This window comes from Talaromyces proteolyticus (genome assembly GCF_021365285.1).
Source record: "Talaromyces proteolyticus strain PMI_201 chromosome Unknown BGW36scaffold_1, whole genome shotgun sequence".
NCBI classification, from domain to species: Eukaryota; Fungi; Ascomycota; class Eurotiomycetes; order Eurotiales; family Trichocomaceae; genus Talaromyces; species Talaromyces proteolyticus.
In genome coordinates, this window is record NW_025764277.1 from 699,306 (window position 1) to 722,997 (window position 23,692).

The 23,692-nt window shown below is 47.4% G+C and overlaps 10 protein-coding genes across 10 annotated transcripts; 5 read left to right on the forward strand and 5 right to left on the reverse strand.

Moving 5' to 3' along the window:
- Positions 1 to 55: 55 nt before the first annotated feature.
- Positions 56 to 867, reverse strand: BGW36DRAFT_3790 (uncharacterized protein). The gene is made up of 3 exons (XM_046216174.1): positions 861 to 867; positions 201 to 796; positions 56 to 143 (listed from the first exon to the last, which is right to left on the reverse strand). Exons 2-3 carry the CDS (start codon positions 602 to 604, stop codon positions 116 to 118), a joined length of 432 nt encoding a protein of 143 aa, XP_046077531.1. The 5' UTR covers positions 605 to 796; positions 861 to 867; the 3' UTR covers positions 56 to 115.
- A 106-nt stretch (positions 868 to 973) lies between these two features.
- Positions 974 to 2,631, reverse strand: BGW36DRAFT_310259 (uncharacterized protein). Its single transcript, XM_046212449.1, has 2 exons — positions 1,878 to 2,631; positions 974 to 1,820 (listed from the first exon to the last, which is right to left on the reverse strand). Exons 1-2 carry the CDS (start codon positions 2,361 to 2,363, stop codon positions 1,140 to 1,142), a joined length of 1,167 nt encoding a protein of 388 aa, XP_046077532.1. The 5' UTR covers positions 2,364 to 2,631; the 3' UTR covers positions 974 to 1,139.
- Positions 2,632 to 3,525: 894 nt separating this feature from the next.
- Positions 3,526 to 5,177, forward strand: BGW36DRAFT_286480 (putative feruloyl esterase B-2; the record flags this gene model as incomplete). Its single annotated transcript, XM_046210420.1, has 2 exons — positions 3,526 to 3,865; positions 3,937 to 5,177. The coding sequence occupies 2 exons, from the start codon at positions 3,526 to 3,528 to the stop codon at positions 5,175 to 5,177; spliced, it is 1,581 nt and encodes a 526-aa protein (XP_046077533.1).
- Positions 5,178 to 5,966: 789 nt separating this feature from the next.
- On the forward strand, positions 5,967 to 8,297 carry BGW36DRAFT_353353 (putative flavin-containing monooxygenase; the record flags this gene model as incomplete). The annotated part of the gene is made up of 9 exons (XM_046213428.1): positions 5,967 to 6,660; positions 6,719 to 6,843; positions 6,898 to 7,083; positions 7,173 to 7,236; positions 7,295 to 7,366; positions 7,433 to 7,471; positions 7,537 to 7,787; positions 7,866 to 8,094; positions 8,164 to 8,297. 9 exons carry the CDS (start codon positions 5,967 to 5,969, stop codon positions 8,295 to 8,297), a joined length of 1,794 nt encoding a protein of 597 aa, XP_046077534.1.
- Positions 8,298 to 8,315: 18 nt separating this feature from the next.
- BGW36DRAFT_366407 (VHS domain protein) lies at positions 8,316 to 10,479 on the reverse strand. The gene is made up of 4 exons (XM_046214747.1): positions 10,129 to 10,479; positions 9,901 to 10,052; positions 8,828 to 9,850; positions 8,316 to 8,775 (listed from the first exon to the last, which is right to left on the reverse strand). The coding sequence occupies exons 1-4, from the start codon at positions 10,141 to 10,143 to the stop codon at positions 8,763 to 8,765; spliced, it is 1,203 nt and encodes a 400-aa protein (XP_046077535.1). The 5' UTR covers positions 10,144 to 10,479; the 3' UTR covers positions 8,316 to 8,762.
- A 313-nt stretch (positions 10,480 to 10,792) lies between these two features.
- BGW36DRAFT_392657 (3',5'-bisphosphate nucleotidase) lies at positions 10,793 to 11,854 on the forward strand (the record flags this gene model as incomplete). Its single annotated transcript, XM_046217721.1, has 1 exon — positions 10,793 to 11,854. One exon carries the CDS (start codon positions 10,793 to 10,795, stop codon positions 11,852 to 11,854), a length of 1,062 nt encoding a protein of 353 aa, XP_046077536.1.
- Positions 11,855 to 11,920: 66 nt separating this feature from the next.
- BGW36DRAFT_3811 (putative mitochondrial 54S ribosomal protein YmL16) lies at positions 11,921 to 12,893 on the reverse strand. Its single transcript, XM_046216391.1, has 3 exons — positions 12,584 to 12,893; positions 12,417 to 12,530; positions 11,921 to 12,360 (listed from the first exon to the last, which is right to left on the reverse strand). The coding sequence occupies exons 1-3, from the start codon at positions 12,855 to 12,857 to the stop codon at positions 11,987 to 11,989; spliced, it is 762 nt and encodes a 253-aa protein (XP_046077537.1). The 5' UTR covers positions 12,858 to 12,893; the 3' UTR covers positions 11,921 to 11,986.
- Positions 12,894 to 13,014: 121 nt separating this feature from the next.
- BGW36DRAFT_366414 (putative nuclear membrane fusion protein Kar5) lies at positions 13,015 to 15,436 on the forward strand. Its single transcript, XM_046214748.1, has 6 exons — positions 13,015 to 13,469; positions 13,531 to 14,321; positions 14,369 to 14,575; positions 14,625 to 14,681; positions 14,733 to 15,075; positions 15,129 to 15,436. Exons 1-6 carry the CDS (start codon positions 13,382 to 13,384, stop codon positions 15,221 to 15,223), a joined length of 1,581 nt encoding a protein of 526 aa, XP_046077538.1. The 5' UTR covers positions 13,015 to 13,381; the 3' UTR covers positions 15,224 to 15,436.
- Positions 15,437 to 16,207: 771 nt separating this feature from the next.
- BGW36DRAFT_456478 (putative carboxylesterase) lies at positions 16,208 to 18,261 on the forward strand (the record flags this gene model as incomplete). Its single annotated transcript, XM_046221929.1, has 1 exon — positions 16,208 to 18,261. One exon carries the CDS (start codon positions 16,208 to 16,210, stop codon positions 18,242 to 18,244), a length of 2,037 nt encoding a protein of 678 aa, XP_046077539.1. The 3' UTR covers positions 18,245 to 18,261.
- An 8-nt stretch (positions 18,262 to 18,269) lies between these two features.
- On the reverse strand, positions 18,270 to 23,409 carry BGW36DRAFT_310268 (major facilitator superfamily domain-containing protein). Its single transcript, XM_046212450.1, has 3 exons — positions 21,526 to 23,409; positions 20,894 to 20,913; positions 18,270 to 20,446 (listed from the first exon to the last, which is right to left on the reverse strand). Exons 1-3 carry the CDS (start codon positions 23,162 to 23,164, stop codon positions 18,512 to 18,514), a joined length of 3,594 nt encoding a protein of 1,197 aa, XP_046077540.1. The 5' UTR covers positions 23,165 to 23,409; the 3' UTR covers positions 18,270 to 18,511.
- Between the last annotated feature and the right edge of the window lie 283 nt (positions 23,410 to 23,692).

Consider the following 23,692-nt stretch of genomic DNA (forward strand, 5'->3'; position numbering starts at 1 on the left):
AGGTATAAATTACCTTAAAAAAATTTAGTCATTTTAAATTCATGAAAATATTTGAAGGAGCGTGCCCATTTCTCAACCATTTCTTTCCTTTCTCATCAGAAGCTCAATGTTACGCTCATTCTCCACGATCGTACTTGGTGGCCCTAAACGAAGATGGACTTAGTTGAAAGCTAGTTAAAACCTCTGAAATAGACACTTACCGTCCCAGGACTCCCTTGACATACGACATGCCCGGCAAGGTTTCTGGACACCCCGGTTTATGCCTCATAAAACTATGGTCCTCCGTTTCACATGTCTCACCTCCTGATGCAGTCGTCGGATCCGTGGCGGCCGCCGATTCGGCCACTCTCCGAGCATCATTATTTCTCGCTGCCTCCTTTTGCTCGGACAGACCCAGGTAGTTACCAAACGACGCTGCTGGGTTGGGTGCTGGTGTATGCCCGAGGCCGTGACCGTTACTCGACACAGCTTTTCCACCGCCTTTCACGGAGCCCTTGTCCCCCCGCCCCTTGCCGCCATCAGTGTTGTTGGCTGGCGTGGGGAATGCACTGGCGCCGCCTGTAATGGATGTTCTTGGGAGGTTCTCCTCTTTGCCGGCTACCATTGTTAATTGTATATAATGGATATCAAGCTCTTTCAAATGCTAGTTCGACAAATGTCTAGAGAGCAGCAGTATTTATACTACTAATGTAACAGTTGATGGATTGTGTCAAATACGACACAATGCAAAAATATATGTCTGACACACGAGTTTTCTGATCAGGTTGTAAGATTGTTGTAGCGGTTGGCATATGTGCTTGTATCGTGGATGATATCATAGTGAGCGAATGACGAGCTTAAATCCTGGATTGGCCACCAACCAAGTTTTCATACCGCAATAACTGGGTAGAACATTCATAAATGTCGTATGCAATAACAATGGAGAGAAATAAGCTTAAATTACCCGGTTCTCCTGGGGGTGGATGAGTTTAGGGTTTGGAGAGTTAGTTCAACTTTAAGATTGATACCACGAACAGGCACTGTACCTTTTTATGCTGGAGGCTGTATGCTAGAGGATAGTGCAGAGGTAGTTACTATGATAATTATACAGGCCATATATAAATACATCATTTCTAGGGGTATGTTGCATATTGTGCATGTCATATGTCTTCAGAGTCAACTTGGTCTGCCCAGGAGCCTTCAGCCGGCGAAGATGAAGAGTCCAATGAGACCAGTTTGTCCATGGTGGTTTTAGGTACGTTCGTCGTAGGCGTCGCACCTGTAGGGGTTGCTCCAGAATCTTTTGAAGAGCCGCCTGGGAGAGCAGGGAATTCGCTCTCGTTGTCAAGGCCCGGGGTAGATGGAGCTTCTGGTGCAGCCGGACCACCGCCAACGTTTGAAAAATCTCCTCGATCACCACGACCTCGTCCCCGTCCACGGCCACCTCTACCTCGCCCCCGGCCCCGAGGGCTAGCATTGTCGTCAATTCGCTCGGGGGTTTCAGTGTTTTCACGCCGTGGTACACCAGCAACGCCGCCATGCATACCACGTCGAAATTGACTGCCACCGCCTCGGCGGCCACTGTAATCCTCTTCTTTCTTTTCGGCATCCCATTCGCGCCCAGTCTGTGCGCCGAGTTTGCGCATCCTATTCTTTTCGCGCTCGTTGTCCATGACTTTGCGGTTCACCGCTTCCTGCCGACGCTTTACGGCTGCAACTCTCTCGCGCTCTTGGAATGAGGCCTCATCAGCCTCAGCACGAGCATGCGCAGCAGCCTTCTTGGCAGCGTTGAGTTTGGCGGCCGCCATACGTTCAGCGAGTTCCTCATCCGTCAATTTTGGCTGTAGTATGTCAGTGACAAAGATCCTTTGACGGTGTTCAGCCAGAAATCCTCATACCTTTTTGACGCCGCCGGTACCACTCCGGTCACCTCGGACTGCCTGAACCTTTGCGACCTCTGCTTTTGCCGTAGTTTTGGTCTCATCGCCATTATCATCCTTTTCTTCATTCACCTGATCCTCAGACTGTTCGACGGTGTTTTGATCCTTTCCTCCGGCCACTTCCTTATCATCCTTGACAACAGCTTCGTTCTTCGTCCCCGTATCTACACCGCCCCGCCCACCGCGTCCTCTACCTCGACCCCGTCCGCGCCCACGTTCATGAGAACCACCTTCACGACCCGATCCCCGAGACCGTCTTGAGGGGCTTGGTTCTTGCGTGACGTTCTCTGTGGGTTTCAGTTCTTCAGCTGGCACTTCATGGATTTGTTGAATCTGCTGATCGCCGGAGACAGGGATAATTTCATCATCGAATAGATCGTCAGCCTCTCGTGTTTGCGCAAACTCGTCTACCACAATATTGGGATCCTCTGAGAAGTCAGCCATCTTCAACGCGTTGCGAGTCGGTCGGCGTTCAGTGGTAGCAGCTCGTGCGGCGGGCTAAATGTGACTGCCGAACGATTTAAACAGCGTTGGAAGCTGTCGCAAAGCTGTATATATATGTCGATACCAAAATAAAGATGCCAGAATAAATACCGGAAATTGGAATCGAGATTTTGTATTCCAAATCAATGCGTCTTGTTTGTATGCTGTACATAGGAAGCTGCAGTGCCAGAACTCTGTGTTTTTGCCCCAGCTTCAAAGGCGGTCAGCGCGCGGTCTTAGCTACATATCCAATATGGACGGCGTATTTCACACACGTGCTGTGCCATTTCTTTATAGTGTAGGGAAACCAACCAGCCTAGATATTCAGGACCAGGGAGCGAGGAGAATTTATACACGTTATTAATATTTATATCGACAATGATGTGCCCCCAGAACAGCACGCTGAATTGGCGGCATTCTGCCTTTACTCACCGCCAAACAAGCGTTTGCTTGTATAATGCGATGAACGATCTTTCCTTGTTCGTTTCGTTTGTAGATTCGCAAACCTCTCGATGCATCCGAGTCTCCCTGTCTAGATCAAATGAGCAATGAGATGCGCAAGTGCTGAACGAACCTGCTGGACAATGGTGCCGTAGCAGCTGCTCGAGGACACTATTATCACTATTACCCATGTTCAAATTCCAAAAAGCAACTACCGTATACTCGATAGTCGGAACAATGCATGCCGAGGATCGCGGCCAAGCCAGCAGCCCTCTTGCCGAGTAGAAATACCGAGTCTTCGGTGGCTGCTGAGGAACTTAATTTCCTCCGGATCTGCAAAGGCCAACACTGGAAGTAGCTTGGTAGTCTGGGGCCCCACAAAGAGGCTTGCCGTCCCATTGGAAATCTACGTGGACGGACATCTTTAGCAACTCTACAACGGCCAATGATACGTATAACGGATAGCTTCGTTTCGACAGAATGCAGGGGCTTCAATCTACCCGGCTGGTGGCGGCAGTTGTTCGCTATCAATTGCAAGCTTCGAAATTACCTTATAAGCTGCAACTTCCCCAGGAATGACAGAGAAGAGTCTCCTTTGACTATTGGTATTTACCAAGTCAATTGATATTAGAGACGAGATTCTGCGACTCGCTCTGGTCATCACGTCTTTCTCATAGCGATGATGCTTCATCTCCGTCTAGTACCTTTGTTGTCGTTGGTCTTAAGCATATTGACTGCGGCAGAAGATGCATTCAAGACTAAATGTCTCAATTTCGGCAGTCGTATCGATCTTCCCAATGTCACAGTGAATTTTGCATCCTATGTTCCTGGTGGCACTAATCTGTCACTGGCCGACAACCCTCCTTCCTGTGATGCTAGTGCTCAGGAAGTATTGACGGATACATGCCGTGTGGCAATGGCAGTGGCTACGTCGAACAGGAGTCAGATTACACTGGAAGCCTGGTTTCCACGAAACTATACCGGAAGATTTTTGAGCACGGGTAATGGAGGTATCTCCGGCTGTATGTTGACGTAACAATTACGCCCCGAAAGTACAATTGTAAAGGTTAGGGTGTGACTAATACCCTTCTAGGTATTCAATACTATGACCTGGCTTACACTGCATCCTTGGGCTTTGCCACTGTCGGCGCTAATAACGGTCATAATGGCACTTCGGGTGAAGCGTTCTACAAAAACCCGGATGTTGTAGAAGACTTTGCTTGGAGGTCAGTGTATACTGGGGTAGTCATTGGCAAGGAGCTCACCAAACAATTTTACGACGAAAGCTTCAATAAATCGTATTATCTGGGGTGTTCGACAGGAGGGCGACAAGGCTGGAAAATGATCCAGAGCTTTCCTGATCTCTTCGATGGAGTATTAGCTGGCTCTCCGGCATTCAATTTTGTGAACTTGCTCTCATGGAGCGGACGTTTCTATCCGTTGACAGGACCGTCAAATGCCTCCACATTCGTGACACCAGCACAGTGGTCAGTAGTTGGCGATCTAGTTCTTGATCAATGCGACGCTCTTGATGGTGCCAAAGACGGCATCATAGAGGATCCGGATTTCTGCCAGCCTAATGTCAAAAGCTTGCGCTGTGATTCAAATTCTACCAACTCGTCAATATGTCTATCTAATGCCCAGCTTCACACCGTTGAGTCAACGTATCAACCCCTGCGTGGTGTACATAATGAAGCTCTTTATCCTCGTATGCAACCAGGCGTTGAAGCTGAAGCGGCTTATATTATGTACGGCGGACAACCATTTCCCTTTAGCACGGATTGGTACCGTTATGTAGTATACAACAATCCAGACTGGGACCCTCTCAGCTTCACTTCGAAAGATGCAGAAGTCGCTTTGGCTCAGAATCCCTTCGACATCGAAACTTGGAACGGCAATCTGGAACCGTTTCGTCAAGCTGGCGGCAAAGTTTTAACGTACCACGGAATGGCCGACCCACTCATCAGCTCTGATACATCCAAGTGGTACTATGGTCGAGTATCAGAGACGATGGGCTTAGATCCTTCTTCACTAGACGAATTTTATCGGTACTTCCGCATTAGCGGAATGGGCCATTGTCAAGGCGGCACTGGAGCGACAGAGATAGGCAATGGGTTGGCTACATTGACAAGTCTGTCTCCGGAGGACAATGTGTTGATGGCATTGGTTCAATGGGTGGAAGATGGCATTCCGCCAGAATATGTTAGAGGAAGCTCTGTAGCGACCAATGGTTCTGTGGAGTGGACACGCAAACACTGCAAGTATCCTAAGCACAACATTTACTTTGGGCCTGGCGCATACACCGACGAGAATGCCTGGAAATGTGTTGAGTAAATACTGCATGTGGTTATTAAGTATCTCATGAAACCAACACTGAATTAGTCAGTGCCATACCAGTTGACAAATGTAAAGTTCTAGTTTCCTGATCTAATTTTATATCTTCCTATATTTGAATGTATTATAAGCCGTCAACTGGTGTATAGTCGTGGTTTTCTTAAAAAGAACAATGTTTATAAACTCATTAGGAACCAGTTAACCTATTTAGAAGCGCGATTTTGACTTAATGGCCCAATCAATAAACTTTTTGGCGCCGTCAAGGATGCGATATGCATGACAGTTTCGAATGTTTCTCCGATAGGCCAGAAAATCGGACACAACCCTGCTGATATGCAATGCAGCGAGTCGCTATCACATAGACACAGAATTGGGGATTGGTAATTAGTCATTATCATACACATAGAATATATAAAAGCCGTCCCTTGTCTAAATTTGGAAATCTTGTGGGATCTGCACCTGACGTTGACTAGCGAAATAGTGTGTAACTATCTCGGAGTATGAGAGTACCCGCAGAACATCTCCGGCATATCCGAATAACTGCATTGGAATACTAGTTTTCTATTATAAGTAAATGTAAACTTTTTAGGTCTGACTTTGTACTCGCGAAAAAGAATCGAGGCGAAACTACAAGTCTGCAGCATCAGAACGTCCCAATATAAGTAAGACTTGATACCGGCGATAGAAATTTTTGTAATGGTTTATATTGATTTATTTGGAGAAGTTTCAAGCTAACACAGCCCCATTGCAAAGGAAATTTTTCTAGAACTATAAGAGAGCATATTCATAATGGCTATAACTGAGACAAAAAAGAGGAAGGTTTTGGATGGTCTTCCTCGCGCATTGCCGACCGGAAATATCCCCGAGAATACCGACGCTGTAGCAGTTTCCAACTGTTTCAGTGAAAAAATAGCGAGTTTAGAGAAAGACGATTTTGTTCCTCATGCAATATGGCGAGACGTCTTTTCTCTGACAGGGACACTTAGAACGTTTTATTCAGCGGCCTACATAGGGCCTACTTGGCATACATTATGCGGCAAACGACAAGTTGGATCCCTTAAACTGAGAAGTGAAACGGCTCTTGTTGTAAGACCAAATCCCAATAACGCATGGATCGTCGTATCCTTCACCTTCATATTGAAAGAACCCATTGCAAGTTCATGTTTGGGATTCTTGTATCTGATCCCCAATGAAAATGGCGATTGGAAGATATGGATCATCTCTACGATGCTGGATCAGCTCAGAGATTATGCTAATGTTGATCATCTTGATCCCGCCTCGCTCTGTTTTCAACACAACAATAGTGATTCACATCCACCGAACGGAGCTAGGGCAGCAGAATATGACTGCATTGTTATCGGAGCAGGACAAGCTGGTTTGTGCACAGCTGGCCGCTTGAAAGCTCTTGGAGTGTCGTACATTTGTATTGAACGAACCCATGAGATAGGGGACAGCTGGAGGCTGCGTTATGACTCCTTGAAGAGTGTGTTATAGATCGCTCGCTTCTGATTGAGGAGACTGACGGGTAAATGTCTATCTAGTTCATACCGGGCGAGAAAATTCTCATCTTCCATTTGGCCGCACATTTGCGCTGGACGACCCAGAGTGGTTGACGAAAGATCATCTTGCGGGGGCCTTCCAAAAATGGGTTCAGAAATTCGATATTGTATGATTTCGATACAATGTATGTAGGTTATGCTAGCTGATAACTCGGTTTTAGAATGTCATGCTCTCGACAACAGTAGAGTCGGGATCATGGGCGGAATCTACGAGGCTATGGACGTTAAATCTCCGAAAACAGTGCCCTAATAAAGAACCTGAAATATTTACAATTACAAGCTCGAATGTCGTTTTGGCTGCTGGAGGAGGATGTCTGGTACCAGTTATTCCAGAGTATGCGAACAAGGTTTGTTCCAACTTATTGTGATCTTCAAAACAAAAAGAGAGTAACGAGCAGTAAAGGACATGTTTAAAGGCGTTGCGATACATTCGCAGGACTACAAGAACGGACTTGACTGGAAAGGAAAACACGGAGTTGTGGTGGGCACAGCAAATACAGGTAAATTCATTTCTTTCTGTTCAGTAAACAATACAACTGATGTGAATATGTCACTTAGGGCATGATGTTGCCGAGGATATGGTCAACTCCGGGTTGGCTTCAGTCACGATGGTACAGCGTAGCAAAACATGTATGTATAATTCCGCTTCATAAAATATTTTGTTAATGTTTTGAATTTGAATTTAACTTTTTCTAGATGTTATTCCCCTTCAAGAACACATGAACTACCTGAATTGTAAAATATCTTGTCTACATATCTATATTGCACTACCATCTAACAACCCATTTTCTGACTTATAGCGATGTATAACGTGGAAACACCACCTAAAATCGGCGACCTAAAAATCTTTCTACCTCCACTCAGCGTAATGAGGGAGTTAGGTTTAGAAGACACTCGAGCATCCTACGCCGCCAACCCCGATCGATATGCCAATCTCGAAAAGGCTGGGTTTCATCTAGATCGTGATGACGATATTCTGTATCATATCACCGAGATGTTTGGTGGGCATTATATAGACACTGGTACATCAAAGAAAATTGCTGATGGATTGGTTTGTGCTTGCTTTAGTGTTGTTTAACGCTAAACTTCTCCATCTCTTTGTAGACTAAGCTGATATGTTTGTCCCCAGATCAAAATGAAATCCGGATCTCTGCCAGTATCCTACACAGAAGACGGTCTCCTCTTTGCCGACGGAAGTCATCTCAAAGCAGATGCGGTTGTTTTTACTACTGGTTTTCTAGGAAACATGCGCGATACCGCACGGCAACTTTTCGGCGATGAGGTGGCTGATAGGGCAGATGACTTTTGGGGGGTGGATGATGAAGGGGAAATTAAAGGTGCTTACAAACCGATGGAGCGTACGTAACCCTCCTTACTGCTTAATTTGATAACTGGCAATGTCTAACCTTGGTTATTCATTTGAAAAGAGCTTGGTTTGTGGTATATGGGTGGTGGCATTGCTCACGCCAGATTCTTTTCTCGGTTCGTCGCTCTACAGATCAAGGCCGCGCTTGAAGGGCGGGCTTTCCCAGTCTTCAATGAGAAGCAGCCTAGCATTTAGTTTACTTGAAAGGTGATGGCCTCAAATATATTCAATTAGCGTGCCGTCTTTCTATAGGTTGGGTCAACCTCATCATATTGATGATGTGTCGGTGGATTGGTAATCTTTGCCTGGGTTTTACCCTAAACCCTAAATAAACCACAACAGGCAATATTTGGTGAAGCAAGTTTAATAACTGTTTTGTTCTCCAGGTAGCTACAATTTAAGAACAAATTATTGATGCATACATTAAATGCACACCAAAAAAATGCCAAATGGATATGTCAAGCTTTATTGTCGCAAACCGTGTCATCCTGTTATCGATCAATTTACGTAAATTGGGGTATATTAAACTGATGCATGACGAGACTACTCAGTACCAATGAGCACATTGACGAAGACCTGGAGCTGGCACTGTGCGCAGAAGCTTACTAACAAAGTATAACTCCAAATTTCGAATTTGAATAAGAGCCAAATGTGCAGATATCAGACTTCTCGCCTATTGGGAATCAGTTTATCTTTCTTCCTTCACTGCATTCTTGAATCCTTACCAGGTTGGTTGGTGTTTTTCAACAGCAGGGGTCTTGACTTCATTTCTATCCCCGAAAGGATTGTCTTCATTATCATCCTCCTCGGCTTCCGACTCACTTGCACTCTCCAGATTATCCACATTGAATGGAGAAGGATTTTTACCGCTTGGAAAATTGGGGATGCTCGTCGGTCGTTGCGGGCGAGGCGGCTTAGGGGGATTAATCGACAAGCCAGAGAAATCATCATTTATCCCTTGAAGATGAAAATTTTCATCCTCGCTATCACTGTCATAATCCACACTCTTGTCCAGAACTTCAAAAGCCATCAAGCCAGTGACAAGCTCTTCGTTCGCATGAATCAAACTACCAAGAAGATCACCGCTCTCGATATTTTGAATGTAACGCAAAATTTGTCGGCGCAAGGTTTTGCATTTCTCAAATTGGAGCATGACATCCTCACTATCACTGACTCGGTGTGTTTCTCTGTTCACTAGTTTTAAGGCATTCAGAAGGTTTGTACCGGCAACCGAGGATGCCGCAATTGTTTGCAAGATCTCTGGTTTCTCCTTTTCCATATTGAATGGCTTGGGGCTACTTCGCTTTGGGCCTTTCGAGCTAGCCGACCCAAATGCTGAGGTTCGTTTGGATTTCTTAGACTTGGGGGATGACAACGCCGTCGACGGGCCGTCTCCTACGGATATAGAGACGGAATGGCCCATCGACATATCCGTCGGCTGTGCATTATCTCTCAACACTTTTGCATGGGCTTGTTGTGCCGGTTGCTTTCTTTTCGGTAGTTGCTTATACAGCCCTGTAATACCACCCATGCCCGGGGTGTCTTTGTAAGTCACGGCCCACTGCCCAAAAAGCGCCTGACATTTTTTCCTAACTTCCGGGTCTGAGACAGAATCAGTAGCGGCAATTCGAAGACGTTCAAGTAAGGGCTCGTCGGCGAAAACACGCAAGAATCGCTCCCCGGCATTTTGAATGAGAAAATCCAAGATAGTTAAAGCTCGGAGCTGTCTGTGAACGTTGCCGTACTTGCTAGACAATGTTTAGGAAAAGATTTAAATTGGTAAGAAATGCCAACTGACAGCTTCTTTCGCAGCGCACGGCTAGCCTCTGCCGGGCCGGTTGATTGTATGCGAACAACTTCTATCAAGTCCACGATGCCACTCCAGTCATCGACTTCATATTGCTCACTCGTTAGATTCTCTATTTGCACGGTAACGGCCGTATACGGTTTCTGAGAGGCGGATTCAGATAAGTCGCTGCCTGAAAGCTCTTTCCCAGCTGAGAAGGGCGATTGGGATGTTACTCACATCGGATTTAAACATGGTGAAGGTTTAGTGTCGTGGCGGTAGACCCTTCATATGTGCCAGAAGAAATGTTCGAATGATGCCGATATGTGATCTTGATTCACGCAATGTGTGTCGTTTTTCAAGGCAGCACGTGTCGAAGGTTGCAGTGTAGACCTCACCCACCGCGGGGCCAGTCCGAGATGGCTTCGCAGCGAATACGAAGGGAACAGTCGGCACCACCGCTTCGCAGGCAAATATTAAAGTAGGTAAAAATAATAAGAGAGACAACTAGCAAACCGCTGTAACATAACATAAGGTCAAGAAGCTGGAGTAAACAAGGGGGTTATCAATTCCCTCAGCAGCTAATGCCGTCATCGACCCCTCGTGCCGCTTCCTGATCTGGCCTAGGGCGGGATGCTGAGGCACTAGGCTCTGTGATTGGTTGGCGGGTCGTTGAGGGTTGCGACAGCTGCGTTTTCTGGTGTGAAGAAAAACCGTCTCTCTCTCAATTGATTCTTGGCTCTATCCTGACTGCATGCTGGCCATCGCAAAGAGTAAGAGTCGGATTTCTACTGTTATTATTATCTCCGCAGTCATCCTGGCCCTAAGCATTCTCGCCAGGTTTCGACCCCGTCTCCAAGCCATTTCCTCCCGCCTCCTCGCATCCCCAGCAGCCACCGTTACGATGGGATACGAAAAGGAACGTCGGATCGCCGAACTCGCTGTCCAGAGGGCCACACTTCTCACTAAGAAGGTATTCCATGAAAAAGCCAAGGGAGAACTGGCCAAGGACGACAAGTCCCCAGTCACCAAAGGTGATTTTGGCGCCCAGGCTCTAATCATTCAGGCCATTGCGCACAACTTTCCCAACGACGAGATTGTTGGAGAAGAAGAGTCAAGCGAACTGAGGCAAGACACTGCTTTGCGGTCAGAGATCTGGGACCTGGTCAAGGACATCAAATTGAATGATAGCGCCAGTGATGCACTCCTCGGTGGCCCGTTGCCAAGTGAAGAAGCGATGCTGGATATAATTGATAAGGGCAATTCTCCCGGTGGACCCAAAGGCCGGATTTGGGCACTGGATCCTATAGACGGCACAAAAGGCTTTTTGAGAGGAGGCCAATACGCTGTGTGCCTTGGTCTGATAGTTGATGGTGACGTGAAGGTAGGTGTCATTGGATGCCCTAACTTGCCTGTTGATGATGCCACGTCCCTCAGTGCGGATATTGGTGGCAACCAGTCAGATGAAGAAGGCAAAGGAGTGTTGTTCTCTGCTGTCCAGGGAGAAGGAGCCATCAGTCGGCCACTTACAAGCGGCGGCCTTGCACCCAGTAACCCTATTTCGATGCGTCCAGTGCCTGATACTTCTAAAGCCGTGTTTTGCGAAGGAGTAGAAGCTGGTCACTCGAACCAAGGCGACAATGCTGCAGTTGCGAAGCGCCTTGGTATTACAGCGCCGAGCGTCAGATTAGACTCTCAGGCGAAATACTGCTCAATTGCTCGAGGCGCCGGAGATATCTACCTCCGATTGCCTGTAAGGAAAGATTACCAGGAGAAAATCTGGGATCATGCCGCTGGAGACCTTCTTGTCCGCGAGGCTGGTGGTCAGGTCACTGATATCTATGGCAAGCGTCTTGATTTCAGCAAGGGTAGAACATTGATTGAGAACAAAGGAGTAGTTGCTGCTCCTGCTGCTCTTCAAGACCAAGTCATAGAGGCCGTCCAGGTTGTATTAAACTTAAAATAGAGGCGTGCATGTGGACCAAGTCTGACTACTTTGAGCACAAAGCATTATAGAATACAGAATTGCGAATGCCATGCCTAAATATACAACCAACCGAATAAACGTACATACAGGGAGCAAACCCCAAAAACACAATCACTTGATCTTCTTTGACTTCAAGCGAATGGTCTCTCCATTCACAAAAATACCCTTGCCCTTGTATGGTTCCGGTTTCCTCCACTCCCGGATCTCAGCTGCAAACTGGGTGACAATCTCTTTGTCGATCCCCTCGAGTAAAATGCGAGTGGGCTGGGGGGTTGAAGCCTTTACACCTTGCGGAATTCCCAACTCGATTGGGTGAGAGTAGCCAACCTTCAACGACACAAATTGTTGGCCAGGGTATTCTGGTGATACTGTGGTAGCGGTTGATTCAATAGTTGCCCTGTACCCGACACCGACCAGACTTAAAATGCAAACATGGCCTTCAGAGACGCCGAGAATGTAGTTTTGAAGATGAGCGCGAGTCGTGCCTGAACAATGAGAATAGTTAGGTTCGTCCATATAAAACATCATTTAGGAGACGCACCCCACATAGCACGCTGGTGAGCAATTTCTGGATCATGGACGGTAATTGTTGCTTTTCGGAGCGTCGCATCGTGAGCGACATTGACGAAGGGAGGTATGTTCAGCTTCATTTGACCTATGGCATGAATTAGGATCAGGCCTCGAACAAGTAGCATCAAAATAACATACCCAATGGACCGTTCACTTCAATGGCGATTTTTGGAATCTCTTTCGACCTGTCACGAGTCTGCGTTTGCGGAAGATCGATAAATTTCAGATCCACCTCAGGAGGAATGGAAACTGGCGAGCTGCCGACTCGGGACTTGACTGCTGAGGTTGTTGAAAAGCATTGTGACCTCAATGGATGAGAAAGTGCAGGAACAAGAAATGTAGGAACCGTTCCTGTGCGAACCGGTTCTCTCATAAGCTGCATCAAGCAGCGTTTTGAAGCGTGGCAAGGCATCGGTAGTGGTGGCTGTCGTGTCGAGAAAGCGCTCCAGCTCCGAAACTATCTCGAATTTCTGCCGCAGTCATTCCCTTATGAGGACTAGCGCATCACGTGATATATTTGTTTATCTATTTGTAGAGCAGTAGTCAGAGCTTACCATTTGGCGGATTCTATATGATCAACTTTCCAATGAAAAAGAAATAGAAAATAAAACCAACTAGACATTATAGAGAAACGACCCCGTGCTGGGAACTAAACACCACTTCATGTCGTGCTTCATGCCTCATTTGTTGCCGGGCCTCACCTGGAGCTCCTTCCTGCTCTGCCCACATTGTCATCACTGCAATCTCTCCCTTCTGCAAGACATCTTCAAGACCATCCCTTAACTTCAGTCTCCTCTCGAGATATCCTGGATTCTTTTCGTGTGCTTCTTCTATCTAGTTTCATCTTCTACACCGATATTCCCATTCCCGTCGACTGAAACGTAGGCTTTCTCTTCTCTACAGCAAAAGTTCGCCCTGTCAATTTGATCAATAAAGATGATTTTGCATTATATATGCATATATATCCTTTCCATGCTTGTAAACGCATCAATTTTCGACTCGTACCCAGCTTTTCTGCCAAAGGGTAAGCCATATCACCAAGTCGGAATGAAACATCGACTGACAGCTAACCATACTTGAGGCAGGACCAGAGCAGTCGGCGGAGAACCTTGAGCTCGTCAGCCTTTTCCAGTCGCGCTCGCTACAAAATAACCAGATTTTCTCAACTGCGATCCAGCTCCTTGAATCCATGAAATCTTCGCGATCCTGCAGTAGAGTTGCAGCCACAAAGCTACTCACATCTTGTCAGGGCCTAAGCAACTCTGATAAATCTAAACGCTCTGATGTCGCGACTGCGCTGGACAAGATCAAGTCGGTGTACGCAGCGAGACTAGCTCTTTGTGAACTCACGGGAGCTGGCGCTCCAATTCCCATGCCCTGCTCGTTGCTGCATATCACACCCGACAAGCTGCAAGATAGAGTTTCTCTGAGCTCTGAGGATAGCATGGACAGTCTATCGCCAACTGCCATAGAAAGTTGTCTCAAAACATTGGAATCAAGACCCCAGTGGTGGACAAGCTATAGTAACAGCAGGCAGAACGCCATTGTGATATGCCAGGCAGCACGCATCGAAGTCGAAAAGGAGGAAATGCTCCATCTACATCAGTCACTGGCAGAAAATATGGCAAATCTCAACAGAGGCCTACAAGACTCCCTGCGTGATGCCGTGTCGGAAGGAATTCATCACAAGGAATTCGTGGAAACTGTATACGACCTTCGAGCCCAATTGATGGCCGAGCTTCAAGAAGACCAGAATCGGGCCCGAGGCATCTTTGCAAATTTATATCACGAGCTTGAAGCCTCGGTGGGACTCAGTATCTCCAAAATACTTTCGCTACTTAGAGACGTAGAACTGGATACAGTGGCTTTAAACAAGGTGAGCCATTATCACAGACTATAGGAACAGCGATCTAATTTTCCAAGGAAATGCAGGGCTCTACTCAAGGCATCGATCAACTGAACTCTCATCTCCGAGATTTGTACAATGGTATCGAACAACAAAATTCGAAAATCAAAGAAACCTACGAAAGAGACGCACGAGACATGCAATCCAGTTATGAATTAGCCGTTGCCATGCGGTCATCGTTAAATGACATAGGGAAATCGGTAGCTGGGGTTGATGGAGCTCTGGTATAGTCTACGGTCTCAGAAACTATGGTCCATACTGATAATGATATAGGAGTGGTTGGTAGAGCGCTTTGCAGCAATCCAACAACAGGAAAGTTTTTTGATCGAGGCTCGTTCCTTCTTTCGTCAAGCTTTGCGAATTCATCTAATCAACCCCTAGCGCATGCATTCTTTCGAGGCTCATTTAGAAAAGTCTAATCATCAGGCAAAAGAACTACTCGAAACCCAGACTATGCAAGTCAAAACCATGGAAACACAAGCCCGAGCTCAAGCATCCTTAAGTGCGAGTACAAAGGCTGCAAATACATTGCTCGACAAATTGACTACCCGTGCAGCTAAGATTGAATCTGTGCTCGAGGAAACAGCGTCCAGGTTTGACGATATCTCTTCACTGGGGAGCTTTTTCGGCGTTAAAGTCTCGGCTTGGACCATCTCCTCTTTACTATTTTCCGTCATTGCCGTGCAGAACCCTAGGGTTGCGGTAATTCTCTTGGTTTTTTCAGGCAAGATATACCAGGTTTACTATAGATATTTCTTCTGACATGAATTTTTCAAGGTATCACATTGATCTACAAGGCAACATTAATCGTCATGCCAATAATCTTTCCAGCATCACTAGTTACGCCAGCTGCCGCCTTATCTACGAACTAGATGATCTCATTTATATTTCCATTGCATATTTTCGCAATAGTTTTTCTCTATTATTATTGGAGTTGGCGCGACGCGATCATGAGAAAAGGTCATTCATGGCCTCATAAATAATCGATTCATTCTCCGTATATACTAGACATGCAGCTATATTTATTTGTCTATTTCATATGCTTGAAACATCTCTACCTAATACAATGTAATCGTCAACTAATACATGTTACCACCGATCTCCTACCCGGACTCGCTATCTATGATTCATACTACCCCGGCTTACTATTCTCGAATCATAGTCAATCTGACAATTCGTCGGTCGATCCACACTCTCCTTTTGACGAATGACGTTAAAGGGCGCGAATCCGCGATACTTCGATAGGCATTAAACAAACGCGGAGAAAAGCGCGTTCCCCATAGCGCTACTACATTTGTCATCTGCAGAAGAGCAACCAGTAGTGACACTCGTATGTTTTCGAGTCGTCGGTTGGTGTTGCTATATTCTCCTCGCCCACTCCTTGCAGATATAAGAAAGGACTTGGAACTAAGCATTAGTTAATATTTCTTGAAGGGAATAGCAACTGCGTAGCAATAAGTAGTAAATACTGACAACCGACACTACCACTAAGTACTAAGCTGCAGACTAGCCTAGCTTACCCCGACTTCCCAAATCGATGTTACATGTACTTTGTCGTTTCGGGCGAATTACCTCCACGAAAAACCTGCAACCTCCCACTTCACTGGCTCGGCCACTATTCACGTTTCTCCGTATGGCGGCCCTTCAACTGGTGGAGTAAATAGTAGTGAGAACACAGAAAATGGGGCGGCGATGATATGCGTTTTTTTGTTGGTACTAATACAGCTAAGCCACTCGCCAGCCTTTTTCTTTTTCGATATACACCAATATTGTAACAAGTCGCGAATGATTCGGTTTGCTGGAGTCTTATATTACTAGCTTATGCTTTGTGAGGATTCACAACCCAAAACCTAACGATGCGGACAGTCTCCATTTTAGGGTTATACGCACTCTCCGTAGCAGCAGCATCCCCCCAACACACATCGTCGTCGTCCTCGGTGACAATACTCTTTCATAATGATGGAGACTGGACGACCCATGGCCAGAAACCCAGCGCATTGTTCGTCAGCAATTCCAGCACATACGACGATGCCGTCGACACCTGTGCCTCGTACGGGGAGAAGTTGCTTGATTGTCGCCAATTCGGTGATTTCGTGACCGAGCTCGTGTATCAAGAGTACATCCATAATGCCAATGGATTGTTGTTTTGGTCAACTTGCAGCTCCTCTGCGCCTACAGATGTTAAAGGGGCTGTGGTACACGCCAATGCCGACAGCGCAAAACTACCATTTCTATGCACAAACTCGGCGCCTTTTGTCGAGAAGATAGACACCGATTACTCTACCTTGCCTCGGGTGCAGACTCCTAGCATTGGTGGAATTTCCTTCCAAGGTCTACGAGATCATATGGCATTCCGATTCCTAGGTATCCCGTTTGCGAAACCGCCTGTCGGAGATCTGAGATTCAAATACGCCCAACCAGTGGAGTATATAGACACCAAGGTTAATGCAACAAACTACGGACCAGCCTGTTTACAAGTCGGCCCGTTTGATGGAAACTCTCAAGGCCTTAATCCGTGGGGCAACAGCGAGGACTGCTTGCATCTCCAAGTCTTTACCCCATCCCTTCCAGTTGGCGGTGTTCCCTCAAAGAAGGACTTGAAACCTGTCATGCTGTGGATTCATGGCGGTGGTATGGTCAATGGTGCGGGCAGTGATTCGACTTTTGATGGAGACAGTTTGGTAAGCCGTGGAGACGTTGTGCTTGTAGCAATCAACTATCGTCTGAATATTTTTGGTCTTTTAAGTCTCGACGATACGATCCCCGGCAACTACGACATGTCTGATAAGATTGTTGCACTGAAATGGGTTAAGAAATACATCACTGCGTTTGGAGGCGACCCCGACAACATCACTATCTTTGGTCAATCTGCCGGTGCAGCCTCAGTCATGAGTTTAGTCGTCTCACCCAATGCAAAGGGACTCTTCCATAACGCCATCGCCCAGTCGATCGGAGGATTCGTGAAGAATCGCACCGTAGCTGCAGGAGAAGTCTCGCCTTATCTACAACCTCTTTGCCACAACTCTACTGGCGAAGTACGACTAAAATGCCTCCAGGCTATCCCGGCAGAAACCCTACTCAACATCAGCACCAGATCATCCTGGCAAACAGTAATCGACAACAACTACATGCCCGCTCAACCCGTATCGCTCGTGAGCAGAGGCGACATCAACGCCGTGAATCTGATCCTGGGCTTCATGCCGGAGGAAGCCCAATCTCTTCTCGAAACAGCCTCTGCGCCGGATGCAACCAACTTTAACGACTCCCTCGCAACTCTCATTGCAGCCCGCTCCATCAATCAATCACAAGCCAATGCCATCAGCTCGTCGGGGCTCTGGGATGTTCCTCAGCACTACCCCAGTGTCTACAACGCAACCATCAACCTCGCCACCGACACTGTCATCCTGTGCTACTCAACAGAATTCATCGAAGCCGGCTCATCCCCAGTCGGAAACCCCAACGCCTTCACCAGTCTCTGGGTCTACGAGCACCAGCGCGCCTACGCACTTCCATTCTACAGTTTCTATGGCTTGTGCTCTTTCCCAATCGGGAAACCAAACACGCCATACTACCGGTGCCATTCAGGAGACCTCTTCGAAGTGTTTGGAACATATTACCTATTCGACCAGCCCGTGCGAGTGGTCGAAGATATTTACTACACCAACGCGGTGCAAGATATGTGGACGGCGTTTGCGAAAAGTGGAAACCCGAACCCGGAAGAAGCGTATCTCGCAGTGAGGGGGTATAATTCGTCCCAGGAGGTATTCCGTACGTTTAAAATGAAGGAGTATAGCAAGAAAGAGGGTCAGTTGGCCAAGTTGCAATGGCCGAGACCGTGGTATGCTAGCTTGCCGGACCAGGAGCATTGCCATGTCCTAGGTATGGAATATTGAGTCAATACATATGTAAGGAGATATGTAAAATGAACAATACATGTAGTTAGATTTTTGAATACTCAATATTTAATTTGATTATCATAAAATAACGAATGATAAAATGTCCCCCGAATTCCCCATGCTGATGCAATCAATCCCAAAATCAACAAAGACACAGGCACCTTCTCACATGTTATGCAATATTTCCTCATAATACGAAAAGAAAGTACAAGAATCAATGGGGTATATATATAAGAGATATAAGAGATATAAAAGAAAATTCGTTCAAGTCAGAACCTTGACTTTCATCCATTCGCTCGTGCCTACACCTAAGTTCAGGCCGTTGCGTGACCACCATTGTCGCACGCGCTGTTCGGCACCAGATGCAGGGTCCGCGTCTTCTAGGGCTTCTTCGATATCACATGTTTTGAACTCGACACGCAGCCCACTTGTTCGCCACCATTCTAGAATCTCATCATGGCCATTCTTCGTCGCTCCGACGAGCACTTGGTTGTCGAAGATCATTTTCGGGCCCTTGAGTTTCTGCCACAGTTGGAGGACGTGGAGATGCCCGTGAGTGCTGGCGATGCGCGCAACGGACTCGGAATGAGTGTATGGGATTCCGGATGCGTCCCACCATGCTAGGGAATCCGTCTGGCCAGATTGTGCCGCCAGGAGCACTGATTTGCCAACTTTTAATGGGATCGGGTTGAATCCAGGCGCGGCTGTGGATGCCTGCTTCCACCATTCCAGAACCTCGACGCGTCCTTCGGCGCTGGCGGATTCAAGGGCGCGCTCGGTATATCGCAGTGGTAGGCCAGATGATAGCCACCAGTCCAGCACATTGATGTACCCGGCTCGTGAGGCTCCGTCCATAGCATCAGCACCGTATGCCTTTGTTGATGAGTCAGATGAGTCGCGCCACCAGGTCATAACGGTAGGGTTTCCATAGATGGCTGAGGCAAGGTACGGCAAATTTGTGAAGCGGGTCGTTGTAGTATATAGACTGGGGTGCTTCTCGAGAAGGTACGTCAGGATATCAGTCCGCGAGAATTTGAGGATTAAATGACATGCTAAATTTGGCATCGGTGTATACGGCGTTAGTTCTTTGATTTTGGAAGTAATAGCAGCGAATGAACCGCGGAGTATTGTATATTCGAGTGACGCCGGCGCAGACATCTTCAAGATATGTGGCTGCCATTCCTTGGGAACAGAAAGTCTCGTAGGAATGCCTACTGCTTTTGCGATTTCCCAATCACCAAGATGATCTTCAAAAATATTGAGCCATAACTCTAATGGCAACGACTTCGGGCGTCCATTTCGTAGCTCGTCCAACTTTTTAGCGGTTTGCTGGGCAAGTTTTGGAATCGCAAGCGACCCGCTTTCACGCGTATCCAATTTTCCAGATAGTGGGACTGGTTTCGATGAGGCTGTATCATTTTTGGCTGAAACATGCTGTAATCCTAGAGTTTTGCAAAGGAGTGATCCAAAGAGATCTTTCCCTTCCCATGGGAGCTGTCTAAGTTCCTCCGAGCCGGTAAGCTTCCATAAAAGTGGAGGTATATTATGTATCCAAGGCCAATCTCGGGCAAGCGCTTCTAACTGCCGTTGGGTGAGCGGGTTCTTCCACTCTGAAATCGTCATTCCGGGGACAAGAATAACGGGCTTCGTCAGATCCCATCCGCGGAGTAGCGAGAGTGTGAGTGTGTTGGTAAGGCCGTATAGTATCGAGCCCATTGTCCCAACGTCAATTGGAGCAACTATGAGAAGATCAGCCCATTCGCTCAACTCCGCCGCTTTGATTCGCAACCATTTTCGCGACCCAGTCCGGTTGTCGAATGTATGGCTATCCACAGAATCCATATAGTGTGGCACCTTGCTTGCTCCCGTGAGTATCGCAGATGGCTCCTCGTCAGTGATCAAGCGGAGTTCTACGTCCGAGCTCTGTATCAGGGGGGGTAAAAAGTTGGCAGCAAAAGCACTCTCTGTCGACAACAGCACCCTTTTTCGGCGGGCGGGTATGTGGGAAATGTCTGCATTTTCTTGTATTATCGATGGCCCTGGTTTTTCAAATGCGCCGCTATCGTCGGAGCTGTCTGAAAAGGAGTCATTCTCCATCGCAGTCTCTCGAACATGCAGACCTTTTAATGCCGTCGACTCTGTCAAGTATGCTTTCTTTAGAGCGATTGCCATTCCAGAATGTATTCGATCGAGAATAAACTTCAGACGTCGCGATGTTCAAGGAGATCAATATCGACGGTGATAATCAACGATCAAGGAAATAATTAACCGTTCAATGTGCGAATCAATCGGAGCGATTCTCAAGTCAAGGACCGATCAATATCGTCGTAAGCCCGCGTGTCTGTACCAATCGAGGGAATCGGCGTCTGTAGAGCGTGCAAACTGGCACCATACGTTCAAGAAAGACAGGGAATTATAGCTTATCCGCCGCCACCTGTTCCGTGCCTGCACGTCCTCGGAATATTAGGTCGCGTTGCTGAACCGTCATACGTGGATCAATGATTGCCACCGAAACTCGTGCAGGTTCTGATTGGGAGGCGACTAGATGCAAGCAAAGAGCGGGGAAGAAGCAGCGTCAGGAGAATGAAATCAAAGCAGGAAAAGAAATTTCAAGCCAGCTCAAATGTTCCAGACTGCCAGATCCACCCGACTCATGGTCGACATTGCTCGTTTTTCTGTTTTGCGACACGTCGCCTGGTTGGAGATAAGTAGTAGATAAGTTGGTAGCACGCCCAAAAAAAGATTAGGGAGGTCCAGCCAGCCGGCCGCCAGCCTCACCGCCGAACCATGTGACATGCCCTGGAAAATTGGCTTCTTTATTCGAACAGGCGACTCATGCATTTTTCATCTCTCGACTATTTGCTACAAAAACATGCATTATGCACGGCTAGCTGCATGACATCGTGGCTTTCCATCCGTGCAATATTACTCCGTCAATACAACGTATTGTCTCAAGGATATCAGTTGGCCATCTTGTCATGCTTGCATTATCCTTTCGAACCATACTTCAACTGTATCTTGACCCGTTAATACACGTGGACAATGACAAGTGGAGAGTTGGCTATTTCCGTCTTCCAATTCTCTAATTGGTGAATATTATTGTATTTTGATTGTGATGATTATGCCAGGTCAAGATTAGAACCTAATTACTTGGTTATTCAATATTCATTGGTGCTTGCACCCTATGTAAATCTATGTTCTACTAATGCATATCTGTCATACCATCGACCATCAGTCATATTGGCATTTTCGTTCTGATCACCGTCGAGCCAGATTACTATACAGCGTGTTCTGTCTAATAAGCAGATTGCTGAGCGCGGCCAGGACAGTTAAACCAAGTAGCGTAGCAAAAATCGCTCGCAGGGAAACCTCGTAGGCCTGCAATACTCCTGGAAGCCAGTCGCTGGGTACATTCCAGATCTCTTCAAGGTTGTCTCGTAGCCGGGGGATCAATTCGTCTGCTCCCTCGCGGTCTCCGAATCGAGACCACAATTGTCGCTTGAGCACGTTCTGGAAGACGGCTGAGGCAATGGTGATTCCAATGGTGCTTCCAGTACTGCGGAATGCGTACGAGGCAGAAGTCACGACGGAATGATAATGGTGGTCGACTGCGGAAATGAGTGCCACCAGGGCAACCGTTAGTATAGCCCCGTAGCTGATACCTAGGCCGAACAGGCACACAAATGGAAGCCACTCGGGCGAATTGAGCTGGAAGGTGCAGATGGCAGCGGACGAAACTATCATTAATGTCATGACGATATTACTTAGTAGTTTATACCGGCCAGTGCCCTTCATGATCACTCCCGAGGCGAGAGATCCAACAGCAGTGCCGACAGCTTGAGGCACGAGACGCACGCCTGCCGCTGTCGCTGAATGGCCTTGGACTTGGAAGAAAATTGGGAGGTAGTATATTGTCCCAAACACGGTCATGGTAGCAAACCAGTTTGTAAGGCAAGCAGAGCCTACTGTCCGATCTAGCAGTAGACGGACTGGAATGATTGGCTCAGATGCCACTTTGTCTTCGATATAAATAAAAATGACAAAAAAGACGGCTGAAAGTGGTAGGGTGGTGAGAACTACTGGGTGATTCCAAGGTACTTGGTTCCCACCTGCATTGAGGCCCGTGAGAAGCAAAACCAAGAAGACAATCAAGGTGAAAGCCCCCAGAAAGTCAACACGTTTGATACGTGAGCGATCAGTCTCCTTGGCTGGGATTTTGACGGTGAAAGTAACCACAATGCCGGAAAGGACGACGAAAGGCACTTGAATCAGAAATGCCCATCGCCAACCGAGAGAATCGTTGACCAACCCGCCGAAGATGCCACCCAGCCCCATGCCAGAGCCGTAGCATATATTACCTATGCCTTGCCACACGCCCCGGTGTCGAAGAGGGACCAGGTCGGATGTAACGAAGGTCGCTATAATCAATAGCCCGCCGCCGCCAATGCCAGCCACCACGCGGCCAGCAACCATCATCCATGCCTCGGAAGCGAGCCCACATATCAGGTTCCCAATGGCAAAGAAAATATTCGAAAAGATCAAGCCCGTCCGTCTCGAGTAAATATCGGTGAGCTTTCCACTCAAGGGCTGGAATGCGGCGTTGGAGATAAGGTACGAGTTTGCGATCCACGACAATAACGACAACGAATTGAAGGAATTCGAGATTGGGGCGGAGAGCGTCGCAACCACAGTGCCATCCAGGGCAGCGAGGAAGACGCCAATCCAGATGCTGCAGAGGACGACGATTAATTCGGTGGTCGTTGGCTGCTTGGCGATGGGAGTGCCGTCTGTGTCTTCAGCTTGCGGTTGAGGTTCAGGGCCATCTTGCAGAAGCGGCGTCTCCTCTGTCGCAACAGGAGGGAGCCGCGTCAGCCCGTCGCTTGTCTGGCCGCTGAACTCTGGATCTTCCATGGACATGTCGCACAAGACAAGACACCGGGATTGTGACGACTGGATTTAGTCGTAGAAGTCGATAACTAATTAGTAAGGTCACAGCAGGCTCCATCCCGCTATCCCCAAAGGAACCGGCCTATCACAGCTCAGTTATCATTATTTCATGTTGTTATACAAGTGCTTCAACTGCAGACAGCTGATAGTACATAGTAACACGTCTATCTATGACTCCGTTCATGTCAGCCAAGAAATACCGTGCAGTTTTATCTGCCACTAATAATACAACTATGAATTGATATCTCAATTTGTAGAGCCATACATCGGTGCACGTGATGTGACGCTCTAAGAGGTTAATTAACGTTACATTAGCCAGAGCTCTTCTGACTGGCGGAACTCTGCCGCCCGACACTTAGAAATTAGTAGTGTGCCGACGTCACCCGCACCGCGTTCCTCGGTTCCGAGAATCGCTGCTAACCCTGGGCTCATCCCCGGACTCTAGAGAGGCACAGTCGCTGAGCATGAGATCCCCCCCGCATCATATGTTGGCAGAGC